Source organism: Ictalurus furcatus, chromosome 6, assembly GCF_023375685.1.
Source record: "Ictalurus furcatus strain D&B chromosome 6, Billie_1.0, whole genome shotgun sequence".
NCBI lineage: Eukaryota > Metazoa > Chordata > Actinopteri > Siluriformes > Ictaluridae > Ictalurus > Ictalurus furcatus.
The window spans coordinates 25354364-25376730 of record NC_071260.1 but is presented as its reverse complement, the minus strand read 5'-3'; the positions used below and the strand labels follow the sequence as shown (position 1 = coordinate 25376730).

Here is a 22367-nt window from a genome sequence, read left to right as displayed (position 1 = left end):
GTAGTGGAGGAAATCTGGCTATGATTTGTAAAAGTGAATGTGGTTCTATGAATTCTGGATAACCGCCAGAATTCTTAGTCACTCGCAATATACGAGAAAGGTGTACCAAGGCAGAGTGCTAAGCTACTGTGGCTTATAACCCCCAGGGCTCAGCATATGTCACTAAGTGACTTTGTTGGTATATTCTCTCAACCTATATGGCTGGCACTGCAATAATCCAATAGTGTTACACTGCCTCTGGCAATCATCTGGAATGCACAGAACCAGTGTTGTAGGTTACTTAAGTATGAAGTTCTGCTGCTGAGGTCATGTCACATTGTGGTCTAGTGCCTCCACCCTCCACCCACTTTTGTGCTAATTTCTGAGGACATGCAAAACTGTGACAAATATTTAGAGAGAAGGGGCATTGTGTCCATAGTGCATACATGTATACATGATTACAAGTAAGCATATTGCCTAAACTACTTAAGTAGTTTGACTTAATACAAAGGTTGCAAAGTTAAGAACAACAAGGCTGAAAAACAGTTTTTACCAACAGGTCATCAGGCTTGTGAACGACTCCTATCCACTATACCTCCCCCAACACTGCAGACATAGTTTGCTCTCTGATCTCGAGAAGTGCCAAGCTTTACCTCACCCTACCTACCCCACACACTCATTTACATGCGAACAACATCATGGATCATTACTGATCATTACTGGGATAGGCTCCAGGTACCCCCGTGACCCTGAAGAAGGAGTAAGCGGTAGAAGATGGATGGATGGATGGATATACATATATATATTTATGTGTGTGTTTTTGTGTTTTCTTTGTGTCCTATATGTCAGAGGTTGCTGGGAGGATTCACAGGGTAAGAATTTCATTGTACTGTGTAACAGGTTATTTCCTGTACATATGACAATAAACTCTTGAATCTTGAATCTTATTGTATGGTGTACAACATCAGCCCTTCTAGTGGACATTTGACTTAGCTTGTTGAACTTCTCCTAGTCTCTGCATGATTCTCTGCATTACCCTGTTCTCTGTTTTTGACTTACAGCCTGGAAAATGTTTGTGATTTTTGAATTGTGGATTTCATAATAACGCTCAGTGGTAGTGCATGGATTAAACTGAGCAGTATGAGAGTATGGCTAGAAGTAGAAATTTGGAATTAAATCAGTTTGAGAGTATGTGTGCATACTAAATTTAATATTAAACTGATTTTTAAAAGGTTTATATAACATTGTATGTATCAAAGTTCAAGAGTTGCCTGAACACAAATTGGTGCTAGAGCAGCATATGAAGAGTTAATTGGACTTCCTGTATTTTTGTGCCTGGTGAAATATGAGCTGCTGTGAGACATTCCACTACAATAATGGCGGAACATCTAGCTCTGCATTCGGTTAGGACCATGGCTGTCCGTATGCTACTTCGGCCTACCACAGCCAGTTTGAACATACAGAGAATGGCAGGAGGAAATGCTACAGCTTCTGTATCTCCTGGGCACCTAAGGCCTAAGGCTGACCTCTCTGAGCTCTCTCTTTCCACAATAATGTACAGGATGATTTTTCAAGGGTTTTACAATCGCATGCATGAGCTGCAGGTACAGTACGCTCAGCGAAGTGGCCTGTTCTCCTGTGGGGACGTTTATTTTATATCACTGTTGGTGATCTTAATACTTGACAGACATTGGAACTGCAGACTATGCCTTCATAAATTTATTATGGTTTGAGGAGTGAAAACAGAACTGTAGAAGAAGAAGGAATTGAGTGAACTCAGTACAAGGGGGATTTTATAATTTGGAAACAAACAGTTGCTCTATTTATTATGTAGTTAATGCTACATTTTGTCAATGGCATTGACATTTTTTCTCTTTGTGATTTCCCTAGCTGTATGAAAAACAACTAAATGGCCCCATGTACAAAGTAAAAACTGGCAACATGATTACTATTTGTTTAAGTAGTGTGGAACTGCTGGAGGAACTGTTGAGAAAAGATGCGAAGTTCCCATGTAGAGGAGACATGAGCATGTGGACTGAATATCGAGAGATGAAGGACTTAGGCTATGGCCCTTTCACTGTGTAAGCCAGATCCACCTTTTACACTATTGCTTTTCAGCTCTACTGTGTGATTGGCTTATTTTGAGACTTAAATTGTGTAAATGACATGGCAATTAGAGCTAAATTCATTTTAATTTAAAAAAGTACTTAGAAATATTATTTCTCATGGAATAATATTTTAAATATAGAAAGTAGATTTGCAGTGGGTGCAGGTGTGGGAAGTTCTGGTTGTGGTTTAAGTGTGTTAAGTATGCTATTTTGAACAGAGAAGGAGAAAAGTGGTACAAACTCCGATCTATGCTGAACAAACGAATGCTTCATCCAAAGGATGCAATGAAGTATGAGAATGTGGTTAATGAAGTGGTCACAGATTTTATCAAAAGGATATGCTATCTACGCAAGATGAGTTCCACTGGAGACCTGGTACCCAACATGTCCAATGAGCTGTACCGTTTCACTCTAGAAGGTATGGCTTGTCAGGTCTTATGTGTAACTGCAAAAAAAAATATCTTAACCAATTATTGGCTTATAGTGGATGTGAAGAGACAAATATAACATAAGGATAAACCAATTTAATGTCTGATTTAAGCATTTCACCTTTCTGTCCTAATTCCTGTTTATTCAGGAATCTCCCGCATACTGTTTGAGACTCGGATTGGCTGTCTAGAAGAAGAGATTCCAGCTGAGACTCAAAACTTCATCAACTCCATTGCCCAGATGTTTACTTATAATCTGCCTGTGTCCCTGCTTCCCAAGTGGACACGCAATTATTTGCCATTCTGGCACCGCTTCGTGGGTGGTTGGGACGGAATCTTCAAATTCGGTGAGATGATGAAGAAATTGCTGTAACATCAAATAGCTTTCTCTATCTCTTACTATCTCTGTAAAAGAAATGTACCATATATACCATATTCTAGTATACATTATGCTTTATGATCTCATGTGTTGGCTTATTTAAATTGAGAAAAATATCTGCAACTCTGAATAGCCTGCAAGCTAATTGACAGAAAGATGGAGGATATTCAGATGCGCCTGGATGCAGGTCAGGAAGTTGAAGGAGGGTATCTCAGCTACGTGCTCTCCAACACCAACATGACCAAAAAAGATGTGTATGGGAGCATTACTGAACTGCTCCTGGCAGGAGTGGACACAGTAAGGATAACATTGACTTTGAGTGTTGGTTCAAGATTTATGGTTCTTAGTGATGGAGAATAAGATAGAATGAAATGTCATATCTTTTAAAGACATCCAACACTATGATGTGGGCCTTGTACCTGCTCTCACGGCATCCAAAGACACAGGACACACTGTATCAAGAAGTGACCAGCATTGTAAATGGGGACAAAATTCCAACGACTCAAGACATAAACAGCATGCCTTACCTCAAAGCTGTCATCAAGGAGACTCTAAGGTGGATGTTCGAAAGGAGAAAAATAAATGAAATACAAAACAGTGTTATAATGGGTGCATGAATTAGTTAAGGCCAGTCCACCACAGTTTACCACTATCTGTGCAGGGCAGAAATGTAGCCATTATATAATGGGTAGTTAGGACATTTAACATAAAATAAAATGAGTCATTATAGAGAATTTGTATTTGTTTTTTGATCTATTATTAACACTATTATGTTCATGTATAGAATGTACCCAGTTGTTCCCACAAATGGACGTATTTTGTCAGGAAGTGAGGTGGTAATTGGAGGACACGTCTTCCCTAAAAAGGTAATTGTTTTTTATAGTATGCATTGGCTCCCTAAAATCATTGTTTAAATAATCAACTGCCTTTATGAACAGACCTCGTTTGTGATCCACCATTATGCGATCAGTCATGATGAGACAGTCTTCCCTGAACCAAGAATCTTCAAGCCTGAACGCTGGTTACGGGATGGGAGGGAAAGATCTAACCCATTCGGCTCCATCCCTTTTGGGTTTGGAGTCAGAGGGTGTGTTGGTAAACGTATCGCTGAACTGGAGATGCACCTGGCTCTGGCAAGGGTAAGAAACCAGAGATCATTTACAAAGTTTTATCTACATGTTTATTTATTATCAGTTATTCACAGTGGACCACATTCAGAGTTGATGACCTACAGTAAGTTCAAAATATTAATAAAAAAGTTTGCAGTTCATACATGGTAATTTCCTGGTTTGTTCTTTTTGACCAACAGTCTTCAATCAGTTTTAATGGCTCTGATACAATGGTAGAGCAGAATATAAATGGCTGAGCACATATTGAATGGGTAGCCAATCGCAGACAGGTTCTGGTTGATGCATTGTTGTGATCTTAAAAGGAAGTGTCAGGATCGGGACCAATCGATACAGTCCATTATGCTAGTGAGTCCTGAACAGAGTCCCACATTTCACTTGATTTTTGTGGAGCATCAAGTGAGATGGGAATGGGGCAAAATGTTTATGAGAGTACTAAACACAAGACCATTCAACATGTTCACAACTGTTTTCACTATTAGCTATTGCAAGACCAGTGTAATTCCCATATCAGTAATACAGTTACTCTGGATGTTCTCTATTGTTGTCTTGCAAAGAAAGTAATGAGGTTGGGTACGAGAGGTTTGTTCTCCTTGGTCTGCAAAATGGAGACACTGCTGGGCTTCAGAGGGCCCAGGTGTGGTCCACTGTGATGTGCACACCAAGGAATTCTTGACAGACTTTGTTCAGAGCCAATCCCAGAAATAGTAGGGAATACACTCTGGAAGAGACGCATGTCCATAGGGCACCATGGACACACACAAAGGGGCAATTTGGAAGGGCAATATGCCTCTGATTTTGACTGACTCTGCACTATTCATTACACATTTTAAATCAACTCTGAATGTGAACTCCTGTATATATTTTTTATATTTTAGTATCCAATCACATACTGAATGTTCAGGTGTTGAACTGCTGTATTTTCATTATATAGATGATAAAGCTGTTTGAAGTGAAGCCGGATCCCAGCATAGGAGAGGTCAAAGCTCTTAATCGCATTGTGCTTGTGGCAGACCGACAAGTCAATTTTCATTTTCTGGAGCGGAAAGATACACATGCTTACAGTCAGGATTATTAACTTTGGCCAGGCTTTGTGACAGGAGGAGTCCACCTGCTCTCTCCAAAGCCCATTCCTCCAAGGACAATTTGTCAAAAGTGCAATGTGCAATGGTATAACAGTTTCAAGATTTCTGATTCCAGAACGCTGATTGAATTTGTAGAATGATCACAAGTATGCCACTGCTTCTTTGGCTCAGTACTCTGCACCTATAACAATGCATTTTTAAGATACTTTTAAGCATATTACAGTCACAGCTAAACACTGACAATGCTTTGCGTTGTGGCTCTGCTCGAGTTATAGCTATCAGAATGTAAAAAAATTAATTACAGCAAATATTTTTGGACAAAACATTGAAAATAAGTAGCCATGAATACTGAATATGTAACCACTAAATAAACCATTATAAGCAATTGTACTTTCTTAATAAATTACCTATACACAGATATAGGTATATGCAGGACATCGTAAATACACCTATATTCACATGCTCATTCACAATTAGCGGCAATTTAGCATTATCCACCTCCTTGCATGGTTTTGGGAGGTGGCAAGAAACCAGAGAACCCAGAGAAAATTCACATGAACATGGGAAGAAAATGTGACAAACCACATAGACAGTATCCCAAGTTTGGGATTGAAACAAGGACCCTGGAGCTACACCACCCTGTATAAGATGGCAATGCAACCCACTGCACCACCATGCCATCCTTTATTTCATAGTGCTTAATAATACCATATAGGGATTTTTTGCTAATGGAGGGGTGCTCTATCTAGCTCAATGAATTGCAACAGTAGTTTGACTGATGAAATAGTACACATTGTTCATTTCCTAGCTGAAAATTCAGCTTTGTCTGTTAAAATAAGCACAGGGTGTGCTGGTCCAGCTGGCCATCTTTTCCAGCTGGTAAGTTATTTTTCTTTTTACTTCACTTATTGATCAATGATACAGTATAGTTAATACTTGTTTATAATGTAGTATACTTCCAAAACAGTATTCAGAAATAATTTCCTTTCTGCCAGCACTTAACAAAGATCATCGACCAGTTTCACAGACTCGACCTCCCTGCTGAAAAAAGTAAACAATAGAAACCATCACAGAACTTCTAATGGTTTCCACTACAAATACTATTACAAACCATAAGCTAACCATTAATACCATTACCATTATTGGTCCTTAATGGTATCTACTAGACATAACATGCCAATAATAAAAGGCAACAGATTACCAGTAGAGACCCACAGGCACCATTACAGTTTCCATTAAAACCAATACAATTCCCATTATAACCATTAAATCCGTTAAAAATCTGTGAGGGTTTCTATTGTTTGTTTTTCAGCAAGGCTGTGTTTTGGCAGCTGATCAGACTTTGGGTTAGAAAAAAAATTGGATTTATTTATGGATTATTTGTATGCTCCATGGTAGTAAAAAAAACTAATGCTTTTGTGTCTGTACATTTTATGGTATGGAGGTTTTATACTGTGTGGTGTGGCGGCACAGTGTGGAGGTACTTTCTTTTCAGAATGTGAGACTATTTAAGGCTGCAGTACTGAAGTTTTAAATCTCTATCGCCATCTATGTTTGAAACATAAAATTGCAAGTTACTTGTGGAATCTTTATTTATTTATTTTTTACGTGCGCTGTGCTTCGGCACTGCTCCTCTGCATCTGATGGTTATAGGTGTTCTTATCAGAGATGCCTATTCCGTTTATAATACCCGACTTTGAGATTCTTTGAGATTTTTCTAAAATTGCTTCAAAAAAATGCAACCCGGACGCGGGTTGCTCAATAATTATATTTGTTAATTTTTAACCAAACAAATTTCCGTACATCAGCTTTAATATGAGAATGAATACTGACCGTAGGTCTAATAGGTTCTTATCATGACTGAGAGCTAGAAGAGTTTCCTCTTTCCACCAGGTGGCGGCAGTAGTATTGTGAGTCATACGGAACAAATCCGCCATTACATCGAAGAAGAAAATGTTGTTGCGTATTGTCAATGTGTTTGTTGTAGAGAAGGTGTCGCTAATAAGATAAACAAAAATCTTTTTTTTTGTTTTTATTTATAGTTTTGTTTTTTTAAAAAAATTGTGGATTCGGTCGTTTTGATTGTATGTATGGGATTTAACCAAGGAAATGACTACAGCTTTGTATTGTGAAGCGTACAGTGAGTAAGCCAGCTAACCTCGTTAGCGAGGTAATAGCTAGTTTGCTACCAAGGCTTTATATTAAAAGAATTCCTTATAATTGAACTATAAGGTTACTGGGAGATAGTCAAAAACTTTATTCCAGTTTACAGACAGTTTTTAAAGGTTTCTGCTTCATTGTTGCACTTGAAATGTGATCAGTCCCTATCTGTGTAAACTAACAGGTCATGGGGCATATTGTTAAGCAGTAGTCTAATATTGAGCCTGTTTGTTATAGTGTACTTTAGTATGCAGTCCTGATACCTGGTCACATTTATCCAGAATGAATCCAAATAATATCTTTGGTAGTCAGCAAGGTGCTTTTCAGACACCTAATAATGTCAGTCAGAGTAGTGGCCTGTTCCAGTCACTTTGTCAGCAAGGTACAAGGGGGACGACACCTAACATTGGCTTTGGGCAGAGGTCTCCCTTTGGCCAGCCTTCAGCTTTTAGCCAGCCATCGGTTTTTGGTCCGGGGTCTGCACAAACATCTGTTTTTGGCCAAACATCATCATTTGGTCAGTCACCCTCTTTTGGTCAAGGTGGTGGATTAGGACAGCCCTCCTCTTTCTCCTCCACTTCTCAAGCACCAGCTTTTGGACAACCAACTTTGGGTCAGGCAACACTTGGATTTGGAGCACCTCCTCCTCCACCTTCTACAGGACAGAGTCAGACTCCTGCGTTTGGTCAGGTGCAAGCATTTGGTCAGACATCTGGATTTAGCATTTCCTCCAGTAACTCACAGCTGCCGAGTAATTCCATGAACACTGGAGGATTTCAGCCCAATTTTGGTCAGCCATCAGTTTTTGTTACTACAAGTTTTGCTGTTAGTGGCCAGAGCAATACACAGACTAGTGCCTTTGGGACAAATTTTAACTTCAAGCCTCCAAATGAAACGGTCTTCAAACCTATTTTCAGTGTGAGTCCAGTACCTCCCAGTGTCCAACATCTTCCAGCTCCTGAGCCTTTTGTTTCATCTAAGCCAGTTACAGGTGGTTCGGATAGCAGTGGTCCGGGTAGCTCTGGTGGCTCGCTTTTCACAAGTGTAAAACCAAACACTCTAGGTTTCAGTTTCTCCCAGCCTGGTGCAGTCCCTTCTGCATCAGTTACAAGTGCTAGCATGTCTCAGCCTGCAGGTGGAATGATTGGTGGAAACACTCTCCAATTCACGTTCTCTCAACCTGCCAATCCCTCCAGCAGCAGCAGCATCACCGCCGCTTCTCAACCCACCAGCATTTCCAGCAGTTCTTCTGCATTTAGCTTCCCTGCAAAAGTTATTCAGCCCCAGACAGCTTTTGGGCAACCTTCAATTGCATTTAGTGGTTCAAAACCTGAAGATGGCCCAGAAGTGAGAAATGAGGAGAGCCCAGGAGAGGGAGCTTTTGGAAGTCTTGGGAAGGGAATGAAACGGAAAGAAGAGCCCACTGACCCAAATGCTAGTCAAGGAAAAAGTTCCAAAGTTGAGGAAGCACAAGGTGAATCTGTTGGCCCTAGAAATCCATCTAAGCGACCCCTTATTAGGAGTCGAGGAGCTACAGGCGGACTGTTTATAAATGCTTTAAGTGGTCTGATGAAGGTGTCAGTCAACACCGCTAAGAAAGACGAGCGAACCATTGACAGGGCTCCTGGGGAGAGACCAGACCCTCCAGTTCCAGATGTGGATGCTCCACTTATCCCAACTAGACCTCAGGCTCCTATAAGACACGTTCTTGAAAAAGGAGAGAAACCTGGTGAGTTTAATTGTTTGTTTTGTATTTATGTCTGTTGTGGTTAAGCTAGATTTACAATTAAGTTGAGATGTGAACTAAACTCTAGTAATTCCAGCACTATGATATCATATTTAAAATTAGACTGTTTATATCTTTGCAGTTTCTGAGCCTCAAGTAGAGAAACTTATCCCATCTCGAAGAGCTGAACGTAGGGAGAGCACTGACAGCCTGGCTGGTCTTTCTCCTGAATTCAGTGTCCTACAGTGCAAGGGTATCCCACCCAACCTCAACCGGAAAGACCCAGTCAAAAAACATTTTGAACGCTTTGGGAAAGTGCACAGAGTGTACTGCAGACCTGAAAAGAATCTTGCTATTGTACATTTCCATGATAGTGTAAGTTTTTGTGAAAACAAATGTTTTTGATAATATTAATATTGAATGTGCATAAAACATGTATACAGCATTATGGGTTATCGGTTCCTAATGCTAATATTCACCTCTCTTACAGGCGTCTGCATCAGTGGCAAAAAAGAAGGGGAAACATTTCCAGGGGACTGAAATACATCTATTTTTACAAAGAAAGAAACAAAGTGAGTGCATTAACCATGTTTCAGTCTGTAAATTCATTTATCTCATTACATGATGAATCCATGAAAACCTCCTTTGCCATTTTGTGACTATTCTGTAAAATGTCATTGAAATATTTATCTATTCAGGCCCAGGAACAAAAAGAGAGAGACCTTCAGAAGTCAAGGATGCAGATAGTGCAGAAGGAGAGTCAAGACCAGAGGGCTCTCAACTCACCCCACTGCGAAAACCACTGCCCAGATCTCCTGCTATCAGCACCTCACTTGTTAAAGAGTAAACACCTCAAATTATCTTGTTCATTTGCACAAGTATTAATTTAAAGTTTAAGTATTTTTAAGTACTTTTGTGTGAATTTGGTACCAACAACACAGTCAAGTTTACATGAATATTTTTAATGCCCTTACAAAGCTGTATACACAACTCCCCCAGCTTTAATTTTAATCACTTTTACTCAGCTTGCCCTAGTATGACTTAAGTTAAGCTTGCTGCTTACACCTGCCTTGTGGTATACCCACTGGTCATAATACAGTTTACTGAAGTATATTTTGTTCTTTCAGATCTCCTGCCAAGAAGTCCTCTGTAGCCAAAACTCTCCAGTTTGACAGTGACCCCCAACAGGATGTGAGCTCTGAGGGTCAGAGTGTGGATCGACCAGTGATCGTCATGCCATCATCCCTTCAGCCTCTGATTGGTCAGATAGGTGAAACAGCAGAGGAAAAGTACCGCCTTCTCGAGCAGAGAGACAAGATTCTTCGCCAACGTAAATATACGTCGTTATTCACCTGCATGCCATTTCAGCTATTTTTGTTTTAGGTGTAACTACAGAATTGTTTTTTTTTTCTTTTCTTTTTTTGTAGTGAGACCAAAGAGAACTGACTTGGACATGTCCAAAGTGTTTGTGGGCACGTGTCCGGATATGTGCCCAGAGAAGGAGCGCTACATGAGAGAAACTCGCAACCAACTGAGCGTTTTCGAGCTTGTTCCGGATACAGAGAAGGTTTCTCCTCAAATTTCCAGTAGCGCAATAAAATCCTTATCTCATATTAAATGTAAAATTATACTTTAGATCACGTTTATTAGCCTGAATGTCTTCATCAACACTGTAATTTCCAGTTGGTAGTTAGTCTGTTTGGGCCACCATTTCGGAAACATGGCAGCCCGAAGATCAGTGAGAGACACCAACATGCCATAACAGATAAAATATGGACAGTTTTTAAATTCCAGCAATTGAATCGAATCTGTTCTGCTTTACAGGTGGACCACTGTGCTGCGATTAAAGAATACAGCAGGTCTTCGGCTGACCAGGAGGAGCCTCTCCCTCATGAGCTACGGCCTCTGCCAATTCTGAGCATGACAATGGACTATTTAGTCACTCAGATAATGGACCAGGGTGAGGGTAACTACAGAGACTGGTACGACTTTGTTTGGAACAGAACCAGAGGAATTCGCAAGGTGTGCTTCACTGCTTCTCTATACATACTCTTTGTGGTGGTGTTAAAAGCTGACCTCGCTCTTTTATTGGTGTGCGTTACTGTAGACTGCAGACATGTCCATGTCATGTGTCTCCACAGGATATTACACAGCAGCACCTCTGTGACCCGGTGACTGTGTCTCTAATAGAGAAATGCACTCGCTTCCACATCCACTGTGCCCACCATCTGTGTCAGGAGCCTATGATGTCCTTCGATGCCAAGATTAATAATGAGAACATGACCAAGTGCCTCCAGAGCCTGAAAGAGATGTATCAGGACCTGGCCACCAAGGATGTGTACTGCCCCAAAGAGGCAGAGTTCCGGCAGTACAGCGTTCTGCTCAAACTCAACGATGGTGATATTCTTCGGTATGCTTTTAGATAGTAATGAAATATATTGCATTTAGACTATGGCTTGATGCCCTCCTTTCCTACCCCAAATATTTGGACAAATAGCCTTTGGTCATACTTTACAGACCTATGTATGTTGCCAATGATATGGTAAGGATCAGCTTAATTTGATCAACCAGATTTGTTTTTGTTTGTTGTTCAGCGAGGTTCAACAATTTCGCAAAGAAGTCCGGGACTCTGTGGAGGTGAAGTTTGCGGTCCAAGCTTTTGCAGCCCTTAACAGCAACAACTTTGTCCGATTCTTCAAACTAGTGAAAGCAGCATCTTACCTATCTGGCTGCATTCTCCACAGATACTTTAACCAAGTGAGTGCTGTTTAGACAAATAATTATACACAAATACTACGATCTGCAATAAAAAGGTGCAAAAAACTTAACATCTAATTTAATAAAAAGAACATCTACATGATACATAAGTGTATCAAGATTACTGAATTTTGATTAATGTCTAAGAAATTCTCAGACTAAATTGTTACTCGTTGACTAAAGAGCAAGATGAACCGAGTAAACAGGTGGAATCAGGTGTGACTCCTGATGGGTTAGGTGAAATCCTGCAGCACTCACCCTTTGCAGATACATTCTGATGCATGTAGAATAGGATGTTTTTTTTCTTGTTGTTTTTTTTCTTTCTTTTTTTCTTTTTTAAATGGTGCCGAGTTTTGTATTGTGTCTTAGTTAAGTCAGACACCATTGTGCACGACATTAATATGGCAAACAGAGCAAGCAGTGTTTTCTGTATCTTGGATACACTTGTGATTGATTTATCGTTATTTTTATTTTATGATTATAGGTGAGGTGTTCTGCACTGAAAGCCTTGAATGTAGCCTACACTGGGGGCTCTCAGAGGTCCACCTGTTTCCCTGTGGAGGACTTGGTCCGAATGCTTATGTTTCGCAATGCTTCTGAAGCCACTGACTTTCTGCAGCTTTATGGGCTTAACGTTGCTGATGGGTAAGGTCCTCTATATTCGGAACGTTTCCTATCTTGTCTGGGAAGATTTACGATTTACAGTTTAACATATATCTTCTGTTGGTTTTGAAGAGTTTAATGTGAATTTCACTATTAAAGTGGTAGACGGATGGTTTTTCATTGTGTAATTTCTCTAGCATGGTTGAGCTGAGCCGTACTGCGTACCAAGAGCCAGAGCTACCCATTCCTCCGAAGAGATCAGTTGCCATTGAGAAGAAGAAGATGGTGCTGATTGGGGAGGTTATTAACGGAGGCCCACTGCCCAACCCACCACAGCACACACCAATCTGCAGCTTTGACTCAAACAATAAATACAGGGGAGATTTAGCTTCCTTGGAGTCATTGCCAGCTGCCACAAAAGGTTGGGTAACCTATCTTCTAGTAGTAATCAAATAGTGATCTTGTAGTAAGTCAAGGCAACTTGTGATAAAACCTGTAAATTGATCCCAAAATAGCTTTATAAACTATGCCTGCTTGGGCATCTACTTTGATTTATTTCTACTAGATATTCAAAATGATCATAATAGTAGAGAAAATCTTCATAAACACTGTCTATGAACCCAACCATCTGCCCATGGTGCCCTGTTTCCTACAACTGGCATAGTGCATAATGAGTATTCTGGATACTCTAAGATACATAATTTGGATGCTAACCCATTTAATGAGCACATTAGATTGCCCTCCACTAATATTGGCACCCTTGATAATTGTGAGCAAAGAAGGCTGTGAAAAATTGTCTTTATAGTTTAACCCTTTGTTATTTTGTTTAAAAAAATCACAAAAATACTCTGCTCTCATAGATATCAAACAATTGTAAATATACACAAGTTTATGCAAAAAAAAATTGTTAAATATAGGTGTGCAACAATTATTAGCACCCTTTTAGTCAATACTTTATGCTACCTCCCTTTGCCAAGATAACAGCTCTGTCTTCTCCTATAATGCCTGATGAGGTTGGAGAATACATGGCAAGGGATCAGAGACCGTTCCTCCTTACAGAATCTCTCCAGATCCTTCAAATTTTGAGGTCCACGCTGGTGGACTCTCTACTTCAGTACACTGAACCGGTTTTCTATGGGTTTCAAGTGAGGGGACTGTGATAGCCATGGCAGGACCTTGATTTTGTGGTCAGTAAATAATTTTTTTGTTGATTTTTGATGTATGTTTTGGATCATTGTCCTGCTGGAAGATCCAACCACAGCCCATTTTAAGCCATTATATCTGATGATATTTGGTAAAGTCCATGATTCCGTGTATCCTAACAAAATGTCCAGGTCCTCTGGCAGAAAAACAGCCCCAAAACATCAAAGAGCCACCACCATATTTAACCGTGGGCATGAGGTACTTTTCCATATGGCTACCTCTCTGTGTGCACCAAAACCACCTCTGGTGTTTACTGCAAAAAGCTCTATTTTGGTTTCATCTGATCATAGAACCCGATCCCATTAGAAGTTCAATAGTGTCTGGCAAACTGAAGACGCTTGAGATTGTTTTTGGATGAGAGTAGAGGCTTTTTTCTTGAAACCCCTCCAAATGATGTAGGTGACATCGTAGTTTTGGAGACTTTCTGACCCCAAGACACAACTAACTAAGCAATTCTCCAGTTGTGATCCTTGGAGATTTTTTGGCCACTCGAACCATCCTCTTCACACTGTGTTGAGACGATATAGACACAGGTCCAATTCCAGGTTGATTCATAACATTTCCAGTTGACTGGAACTTCTTAATTATTGCCCTGATGGTGGAAATGGGCATTTTCAATGCTTGTGCTATTTTCTTATAGCCACTTCTCATTTTGGGAAGCTCAACAACGTTTTGCCACACATCACAGCTATATTCCTTGGTCTTACCCGTTGTTATGAATGATTAAGGGAGTTTGGCCTGTGTGTTACCTCATATTTATACCCCCGTGAAACAGAAAGCCATGGTTGAACAATTTCCTGTTCCTTGTCACCCAGGTGTACTAAAAAAAGTAAAATATCAATGGGAATATACTTCAAATATATTTTTCCTCATGAATTCATATGAGGAAAAATGTGTTCTTTGCAGTTGTTTGATATCCATGAGAGCAGAGTATTTTTGTGAATCCTTTAAACAAAATATTAAAAGGTTAAACAATAAAGACAGTTTTTCACAGCTTTCTTTGCTCATATTTACCAAGGGTGCCAATATTAGTAGAGGGCACTGTAGATGTTCTCCATCTTTTTGCACATGACTAATGAAAGGCAAGACACTTAAAATTGTACATTATATAGTGAATTGAGTGTGGGTTCAGATATATGTTAAGTCTGTAACACAGCCACATGACTGTGCAGAGTGGGCTGATTACCGTCTCTTATATTCTGCAGTGAAACCCCCGGTTGAACTGGACCCAAGGCCTCAGCTTAAACCCAAATTGCTGGCCGAGCAAAGGCGGTTTATGGAGCCCCCTGCAGCATTGGAGCTGCCCCAACTTGAAGACACACAGGAGACTGGAGAGTCCTTACAACATATTGTACCAGTCCTCCCAATAAACCCCCAACTCATGTTCCAGCCCATTGCTCAGCCCCTTGCTCAGCCCCAGCCTGTCAGACCTCCATCTCCAAAGAGAGAACCAGTATACTCAGACCAGGTGAGGTTGGGTGATGAGGTTTCATAAAAAAACCTTTACCTTTTATGACCTTTTTAAACCAATGGTTTCAATTATTGTAGAAAAACAAATATTAGATTAATACATTGATACATATGTAAATAATTATCAGCATCATTCTGTGCTCCCTCCAGGATTTAATGGCTGACGTGGTGTCTATGGTGGAGGAGATTCTGACAGATGAAGTCCTAAATGTTGCTAAAGCTGGGGCTCAGTACGTCTCTGCAGCTCTGAGGTAGGTACACTCTTAACCACGTTTCACTGCTTTACAAAGTGTCTAGAATATATTCCAGGCATAATGTAAGCTCGGAGTGCCAGGTGACTTTGGATTAATTTGCAGTATTGATAATTGATTAGATTAAAATAACTCCTTGTCAAAGTGCACATTTGGTTAGGCAGATTTTAATATTGCGCTATGACAATTTCACGCCTTTTCACATCTCTACAGTGTAAGTGAAAGTGAGGTGCAGACAGTGGTCAGTGAGGTTGTGACACAGATGCTCAGAGAAGTGTCTACATCAGAGATCGCTGCTGAGAAGGAGCGAATCGCTGAGGAGAAACGCAAGGTGGAGGAAGACAGGTGTGTGTATTACCCATCGTTCTCTTTGATTTGTTTCCGAATTTTGATTTTGGAATTTCTTTTGGAATTGATTTTGCAAGTAGCTCGTAACTCCTAAGAGTGGCAGTGTCATAAGCTTAACATATTGACATAATGAAAACAGTTGGGAGTTTTTCTTGAAAAATCATAGTCCTATCTTGCATACAGATTTTATTGATGCCGTCAAGCACATCATACATTCCTTACATCTGTAACTTTTGTGTTTTTGTTCCAGGCGCAGAAAGGAACGAGAGGCCTTCTTGGACAAGCTGAGCTCAGAGCTGTGTGCTGAAATCAGTGAGGAGGTCCTTACCCAGTGCACCAGGGAAATGGCTGATATGGAAATAAAGTTAGTCTCTAAAGCATTGGGTCAAACATGTTAATTTGCTATTAGATAATAGAATTGAAAGTATTTTGCTCTTGAAACTGGTCAACAATATATTAAAACACTAAATGACCAAAAGTTGCCAACACCTGAACATTACACCCATTTGTGGTTCTTCCCTAAACTAATGCAACAAACTTGGAAGCACATAATTGTATAGGATGTTTTTATATGATGTAGCATTACAGAAGGTAGAATTTTTCTTTCACTGGAATTAAGAGGCCAAAACCTGTTCCAGCATGACACTGTCTCTGTACACAAAAAGGAGGTCCATGAAGACACAGTTTGCCAAGGGTGGTGTGGAAGAACTTGAGTGGCCTGCCAGAGCCCTGACCTCAACCCCACTGGAACACCAACTGCGCCCCAGGCATCCTCGCCAGAAATCAGTGCCTGATTTTACTAATGCTTTTTTGACTGAATGGCTAAATCCCCATAGCCACGTGCCAAAATCTAGTGAAAAGCCTTCACAGAAGAGTGACTATTATTATAACTGTCAAAGCAAAGGTGGATTAAATCTGGAATTGTTTAACAAAGCACACATGGGTGTGATGGTCAGGTTTCCACGAACATTTGACAGTATAGTCTACCTTTCTTTGCATGATATTTGTTAATGTACAATAGTACAAATAATCTAAATTTTCAAGAGCATATTGAATAAATGTCATTCTCACAGACTTGCGTTGGAAGAGAAGGCCGCACATGTGGCAAAATGCACAGAGGAGGTGTGTAACAGCTTGATGGAGGAGACATTGGATATGGAGATTGCCTGCCTGGTCAGAGAGGTATTGGGTGCCCAATTATGGCAGATACACAAGTTTATTAAGAGGTATACTATATTACTGTATCAGTCATTATGTCTTGAGATATTATTTTGTATAAAGAGAATTTTTTTAAATGTTGTGCGTGTGCTTCCACACGTGGGTAGGTGGCGTGATGTGGTAGCAGTACGTAGACAGTTGAAGAGGCAGATGCGTGGATTCCCTGCAGCCCCATGCTGTGTTGATCCTCGTTTCAAGCTGAAAGCTTTGGTCCCAAGTGCTCCGTCCTGCCCATCTATGGACACACTTGCTCGAGGCCTCATCAGCCTGGGCAATGCAGGGAATATGGTTGTGTCCTGCACAAGGTGACCTTACCATTTCTATCATGGTGTACATTATATGCATATTAATGTTTAGGACTTCTCGCAGCTGTTAACTGCATTTGATTCTATGTGATGGCAGGTTACAAAAAACAAGGAATGACATCATCCACCAGATGCGAGTAGACTACTATTACAGTATGTTATTAAGGTGAGAACCTGTGACGGGGCAGATGTAGCTAAGTAAATAGTGGACAGTTTAATGCTAATCAGACTGATTAATAACGTGCTTATGTTTGATTCCTTCAGTGAGCGTGTGTGGTCTCCTCTTGACCTGCCCACTCTGGTGGCTGAAAGCACCCCTAATCCTCCTGATAGAATCTTCTGGAAAGCCACTCTTCTGCTCCCCAGTGACCAGGACAGTGATATGAGCAGGTAAGCGAGACTACATAGCAGCTCTTGAACCTTGGACTTTTTATTTTTATTTATTTTTTTTTAACCCTGGCACTTCTTCAAAAGTGTTCAAAGCAGTCTGTAGAATTATTATTTTTTATTTTATTTTTTACATTATTTTTTCCTTTAGCACACTGACCAAGTGGCTGGAAGTTAAGCTGGGTGGTGGAGAGAAGATGGAGGAGAGCATAGAAGAGTCAGAAGGGAAACTCAGAACTCTGGTCATCAGTAACAGCTTGAGAGATATTGGACAAAAGACCCACAAAGTTCACCTCTGCATAAAGGTGAGACCCTCATATGCTCATTGTTCCTGCTCATATTATTCTGATCTAAACGCCAACCAAAACTGCTGAGTGCTAATGCATCTTTGTTTGTCTGCTTGTTTTAGTTTTGTATAAACTAGTAATGGGTGTAAGCAGGCAACTAATTAATTACTTGTATAACTACTTTATCAGTAAATATTGTTCATGGGTTTTCCAAATAGATTTTCTTCTTTTAAAAAAAGTGTTTGTTTTTTCCATCAGTTACAATGGGAATCCATAGTGCAGCATAGCTACTTACATACCACATTGTTAAACTTCTATTAAACTAATATCCAGCTTCTATTAATCATGCAACATTGATCAAAAAGGAACAAACTGCTCCAAAGGAATCCATTTGTGGCGATATTTAAATATTAACTGAATTTGGAGAAAATACAGAGTCATTCATGACAAAAAAAATTTATAATAATATAAGTTTGCAATGCTTTTGTGATGTTCACAACAGGGCTTGGGATGTCAAGAAATAACAATAAACATGCTTGCTTATCTAGACAAAAATGTGTAATCCATTGAAAAGCTTAAAAAGTTTGATTATTGAATGAGCATGTTGGCTGCAGACTACTTTTGCTAAAACTGCATAAGACTTTATTATTATTATTATTATTATAGCTTAAAAACAAATGTGTCTGCAGGTGAGCCATGGGCCTCTGAGTGAGGATGGGCAGAACCAGTTGGAGGAACAGAATGAGCTCCTAGGTACCAGCTCCCTACTGATGCTCCTGCCCCCTCTGCTCTGCACTGGGCTGGATGATGAGGACGTACCACTGCTGTCCGCCCTCCTCCAGCTGAAGCAGGTTCAGCAGGCCAGTGGCTGGCACACTGCACTTCCTCTGGCACTGCTCATACCTGACCAACTTGAAGGAGCAGTTAATGACCAGAAGTTAGAAGAAGGTATACAAAATTGAAACAGAATCGCCTCGTTTTATAAGCTTGTGACTCTTTTATAATTATTTTATCATTTCAAAAAAATTTTGATCAATTTAAATTTGAGTTGTCTTCACTTTCGTTCTACAGTCCTTAAGTTGAAGGCATTAGTTCAGGATGGGCTTATTTCAGAATATGTTTTTATCCATCTCTCGGGGAGTGTCATGGATGTGCAAGGATCGAAACAGGTCAGTGTCTATCATGCTACTCAGTCCCATCAGTTTAACATGTTCACAGTGAAAATCAAAATGGGTATTATGGCATCAAAACTAAAGCCTGAATTATTACAAATGTTACATGTGAGCAATGGATAAGTTCCAGTAAATAATGCATGATTTATTTATTTATTTATTTATTTATTTTAAGATTGGTGAAGCTGTGCGTTGGCTGATTGCCCACTCTCCAGCCTCTACAGTTCTCTCCTCTCAGCCTCTGCTGCAGTTTGTAGAAGGAGGGCTGTGTCGCGAGTTTCACAGCAGGTTCCTTCATGACAAGCAGGAGAGGGCACGAGCAGCTCTGCCATGCCAGGAGCCGGAGGTAGTCATCCATCTCTATAACAGTGTGCTGGCCTATCTGGCAGATGTGGTCAGCTCTGAGAGGCTCGTTGGAATCTCCTGGCCCCCGCCCGAATTCTCTTTGCCTGAGAACAGAAAGCTTGTACCACATCTGCAGTGGAATTCCCCACAGCACCTGGCCTGGTTGAAAAGAGCCATCCACAATCTGAAGATCCCTGATTGGGAACGGCCTCACCAAAACAGTATGTCTGTTCAAATGATTCAAAATTGCGGTGAAAGAGATTACTGGGGATTTTTATGCCTTGGGTGTTGTATAGAATGTACAGATGTATACCTTGGTCACTGAAAGCACAATATCGTTTGTACTTTGTACAGTGTGTTTGGTATGTTAAAATGTGTTTTGAAGTAACACAACACTGTATAACAAATATTTCTCTTCCATCAGCTCCGTGGCCCCATTTGTGTAGATCCATATTTGAGTATGTGTCCCAGATCCCCAGCTCTGCCCAAAGCCAGCCCCTCCTCATGTCACATCTGGAGCACCTGCTAGCAAGAGTACGTGCTCAACACCTCTGGCGAGACTGTGATGATGAAGCGTGTGATAGGCCTTCCTTTAATCACATACCCTGGGATGACATTTTGATCCTCTGCATAGAGCATCGACTGAAAGACTGGCCCTTAGTAGAGAGTCCGGTAGCAGCAGGTAAGGACCGTGAGTAATTGAATTTTAGCTTTACATGTTCAGAACTTTTTTTCTTTTCTGTTTACCCTGTCTTTCTGTCTGTTATAGATGCCTTCACTGACAATGGAGAGATTTTGGTGTACTATTACAAAGAGCAGATTAAAGATTTTCTTCCTCCAGAGAGTTGGGTAGCAGCAGTGAAATGCACTCACACAGAGAAACAGCAGAACACAGTAATGTAAGTATCTGAGAGTGGGGAAGCACAGAATTCCCTGCTTCAACGTCCCCCATACTTTTACTTTCTAGATGCTGGTAGCTTTATTTAAAGTCATAATATATAAAGATGTCACGATTGTGTAGTCTGTAGCTGCTACTTCTAGGTAGTCAGAATAAAGAAGAATATGTAGCCAATGTGCTTTGTTGTAAATACGGCTGGACCAGCGTTTTTTTTCTCTTTCCATCTTGTTTCGTGGACATTGTTATACATTTTGATATTAGTTTTCTTTTTATGGTTTTTTTAAACCCCATTTTCTTGCCCAATTTGGTCACCTGTCAATTCCCACCCATTAGCCATATCTCCCCTACCCAACCACCAAACGGGGAGGGTGAAGATTAACTCTTGCTTCCTCCGAGACATGTGAGACCAACCAAATGCAGGTTTTCAAACTGCTGCATGACAGGAACAATGTACGCTCCAAATCTGCATACATGGCTAGTGTAGCTATGATTAATATGGGAGTTAGTATGCCATCCTCCTCACTCGGAGAGCACAGCCAGTTTGTGGCATAGTCAGGATTCACACTACAGACCTCCCGGTGATGGGGCGAATGCTTTTCTCTTGTGCCACTCAGAAACAGTTTGGTGTTAGTTTTCTTTATAACAATTTAAGCGAGCTGGTGGACTGCTAGATTGTGGATTGGACATTGCATTCAGTGTTGATTCTAGGTAAAGCGTTGAATAGTAGTTTTTTTAAGGTCACACTGGCTGAATGAATCTGGCCATATTTGCCCATGTTGGTCAAGTATATGTGCCTTACATTCTCCAATATAGAGTTGACATAAATCATTCACACACAGCTCGTTTATGTTTTCTCCCAGGTCAAATCCGAGCTCCACAGTCACTCTGACCCCAGCAGCACGGTTTCCCAGACAGAGACTGTTCCAGAGTCAGATAGAGACTGGGGAGAAGCCCTCTGTATTAGACATCTCACACACTCCTTCACCTCAGGAGCTGCTGCCTCAACGACTGCTCTCCAGCATTCAGCAGGAGAAGGCTCAAAGTCAGAGGTTAGTCATTTAAAGTCTCTAGAATTTTTCTAGAGAAATTACATGGAAATTACCTCAGGATACTTTTACCAGGGTTTTATGAACAATTCACTTAAGACCTGCATTAGGTGAGCCTGGAAATAAGTGATGTCCAACATCTGGATAAAAGTGGTGAAATCTCTTGTGTGTTCAGGTTTGAAGAACAGCTGCAGCGTTGGTTAGTGTTTGATCCTCTGGACTCGGTCCCCATACCTCTGTTTGTGCCTTCCACACTGCTATCCATGCCTGAAATTCTTGTTCCCAAACAGCACCCCAGTGTATCTGCTGCCTGCATCACACAGGTGGATAAATTATATTTTGCTTACTTATTATTGCCCTAACAGCAGTGCCTAGCCCTGCTTTGTCTGTGGAAAATGGGTCGCATTCATCATCTGTGCATTTTTAGTTTTAGTCACCACAAATCAATATAAGATGTGATTGAAGTTCATTTTGGACCAGTCTTCTATACGCTATGGTTTAGTAAAATGGTCTAAAATTCATTGCATAATTGGTTTCACTGACATTATGAACCATGCGTATTAAAAAGAAAACAATATCTGGTGGCCCCTATTTATTTTGTGTTGTATGTAAATTGTACCACATTGCACAGTATTCAAGTTATTTTTGCGTAAACTTAATCACTCTGCATTTGTTTCAGGATCCTGAAACAGAAGACCCTGTCGAGGTGCCTTCCACTTACAGAAAAAAAGGACCCATATCTCTAACACAACAGCTGAAAGAGCTTGATAGACTGGTATTAGCGAATCAAGAGGAGGACCTGGCATGCAGTTTCAAGCTAAACAGCCTACTGGAGATTATAGAAGACTGAACAATGCTCTCCTGCTACTTTTATAACCATGTGTCTGCTTAATTGGTTGATATTTGTTATGCAATATATTGATAATGTATTGTGAACTTAAGGTTCTCTCTGGGGTGAAAATGAATGGGGAATTCTTATAATACTGTAAAACCTTATAAAACTATGTTCATGATATATTTGGTAAATGACTTGAAAGTATTAGATTTTTTTTGTTGTGGTTTTTTTCTTGTTGTGGTTTTTGTTG

General features: G+C 40.4%; 2 protein-coding genes across 3 annotated transcripts; both read left to right on the top strand.

Annotated features, from left to right (window-relative positions):
• The first annotated feature begins 1297 nt into the window (after positions 1 to 1297).
• On the top strand, positions 1298 to 5708 carry LOC128609022 (sterol 26-hydroxylase, mitochondrial). Of its 2 annotated transcripts, none has more exons than XM_053627315.1 (9): positions 1298 to 1583; positions 1870 to 2060; positions 2306 to 2505; positions 2665 to 2862; positions 3028 to 3191; positions 3284 to 3450; positions 3679 to 3760; positions 3833 to 4033; positions 4956 to 5708. In XM_053627315.1, exons 1-9 carry the CDS (start codon positions 1356 to 1358, stop codon positions 5097 to 5099), a joined length of 1575 nt encoding a protein of 524 aa, XP_053483290.1. In that variant the 5' UTR covers positions 1298 to 1355; the 3' UTR covers positions 5100 to 5708. The 2 variants fall into 2 exon arrangements, with proteins under 2 accessions (XP_053483290.1, XP_053483291.1); XM_053627316.1 differs by having other exon boundaries at positions 1493 to 1583; positions 1944 to 2060.
• A 427-nt stretch (positions 5709 to 6135) lies between these two features.
• Positions 6136 to 22349, top strand: mcm3ap (minichromosome maintenance complex component 3 associated protein). Its single transcript, XM_053627311.1, has 28 exons — positions 6136 to 8995; positions 9135 to 9367; positions 9483 to 9564; positions 9691 to 9835; positions 10120 to 10322; positions 10420 to 10559; positions 10817 to 11014; positions 11134 to 11402; positions 11587 to 11749; positions 12234 to 12394; positions 12550 to 12773; positions 14761 to 15023; positions 15176 to 15276; positions 15490 to 15621; positions 15875 to 15988; positions 16698 to 16850; positions 16950 to 17147; positions 17245 to 17313; positions 17412 to 17537; positions 17686 to 17839; positions 18511 to 18769; positions 18893 to 18990; positions 19169 to 19559; positions 19763 to 20020; positions 20108 to 20237; positions 21097 to 21285; positions 21458 to 21605; positions 21962 to 22349. The coding sequence occupies exons 1-28, from the start codon at positions 7549 to 7551 to the stop codon at positions 22130 to 22132; spliced, it is 6219 nt and encodes a 2072-aa protein (XP_053483286.1). The 5' UTR covers positions 6136 to 7548; the 3' UTR covers positions 22133 to 22349.
• The last annotated feature ends 18 nt before the right edge of the window (positions 22350 to 22367 follow it).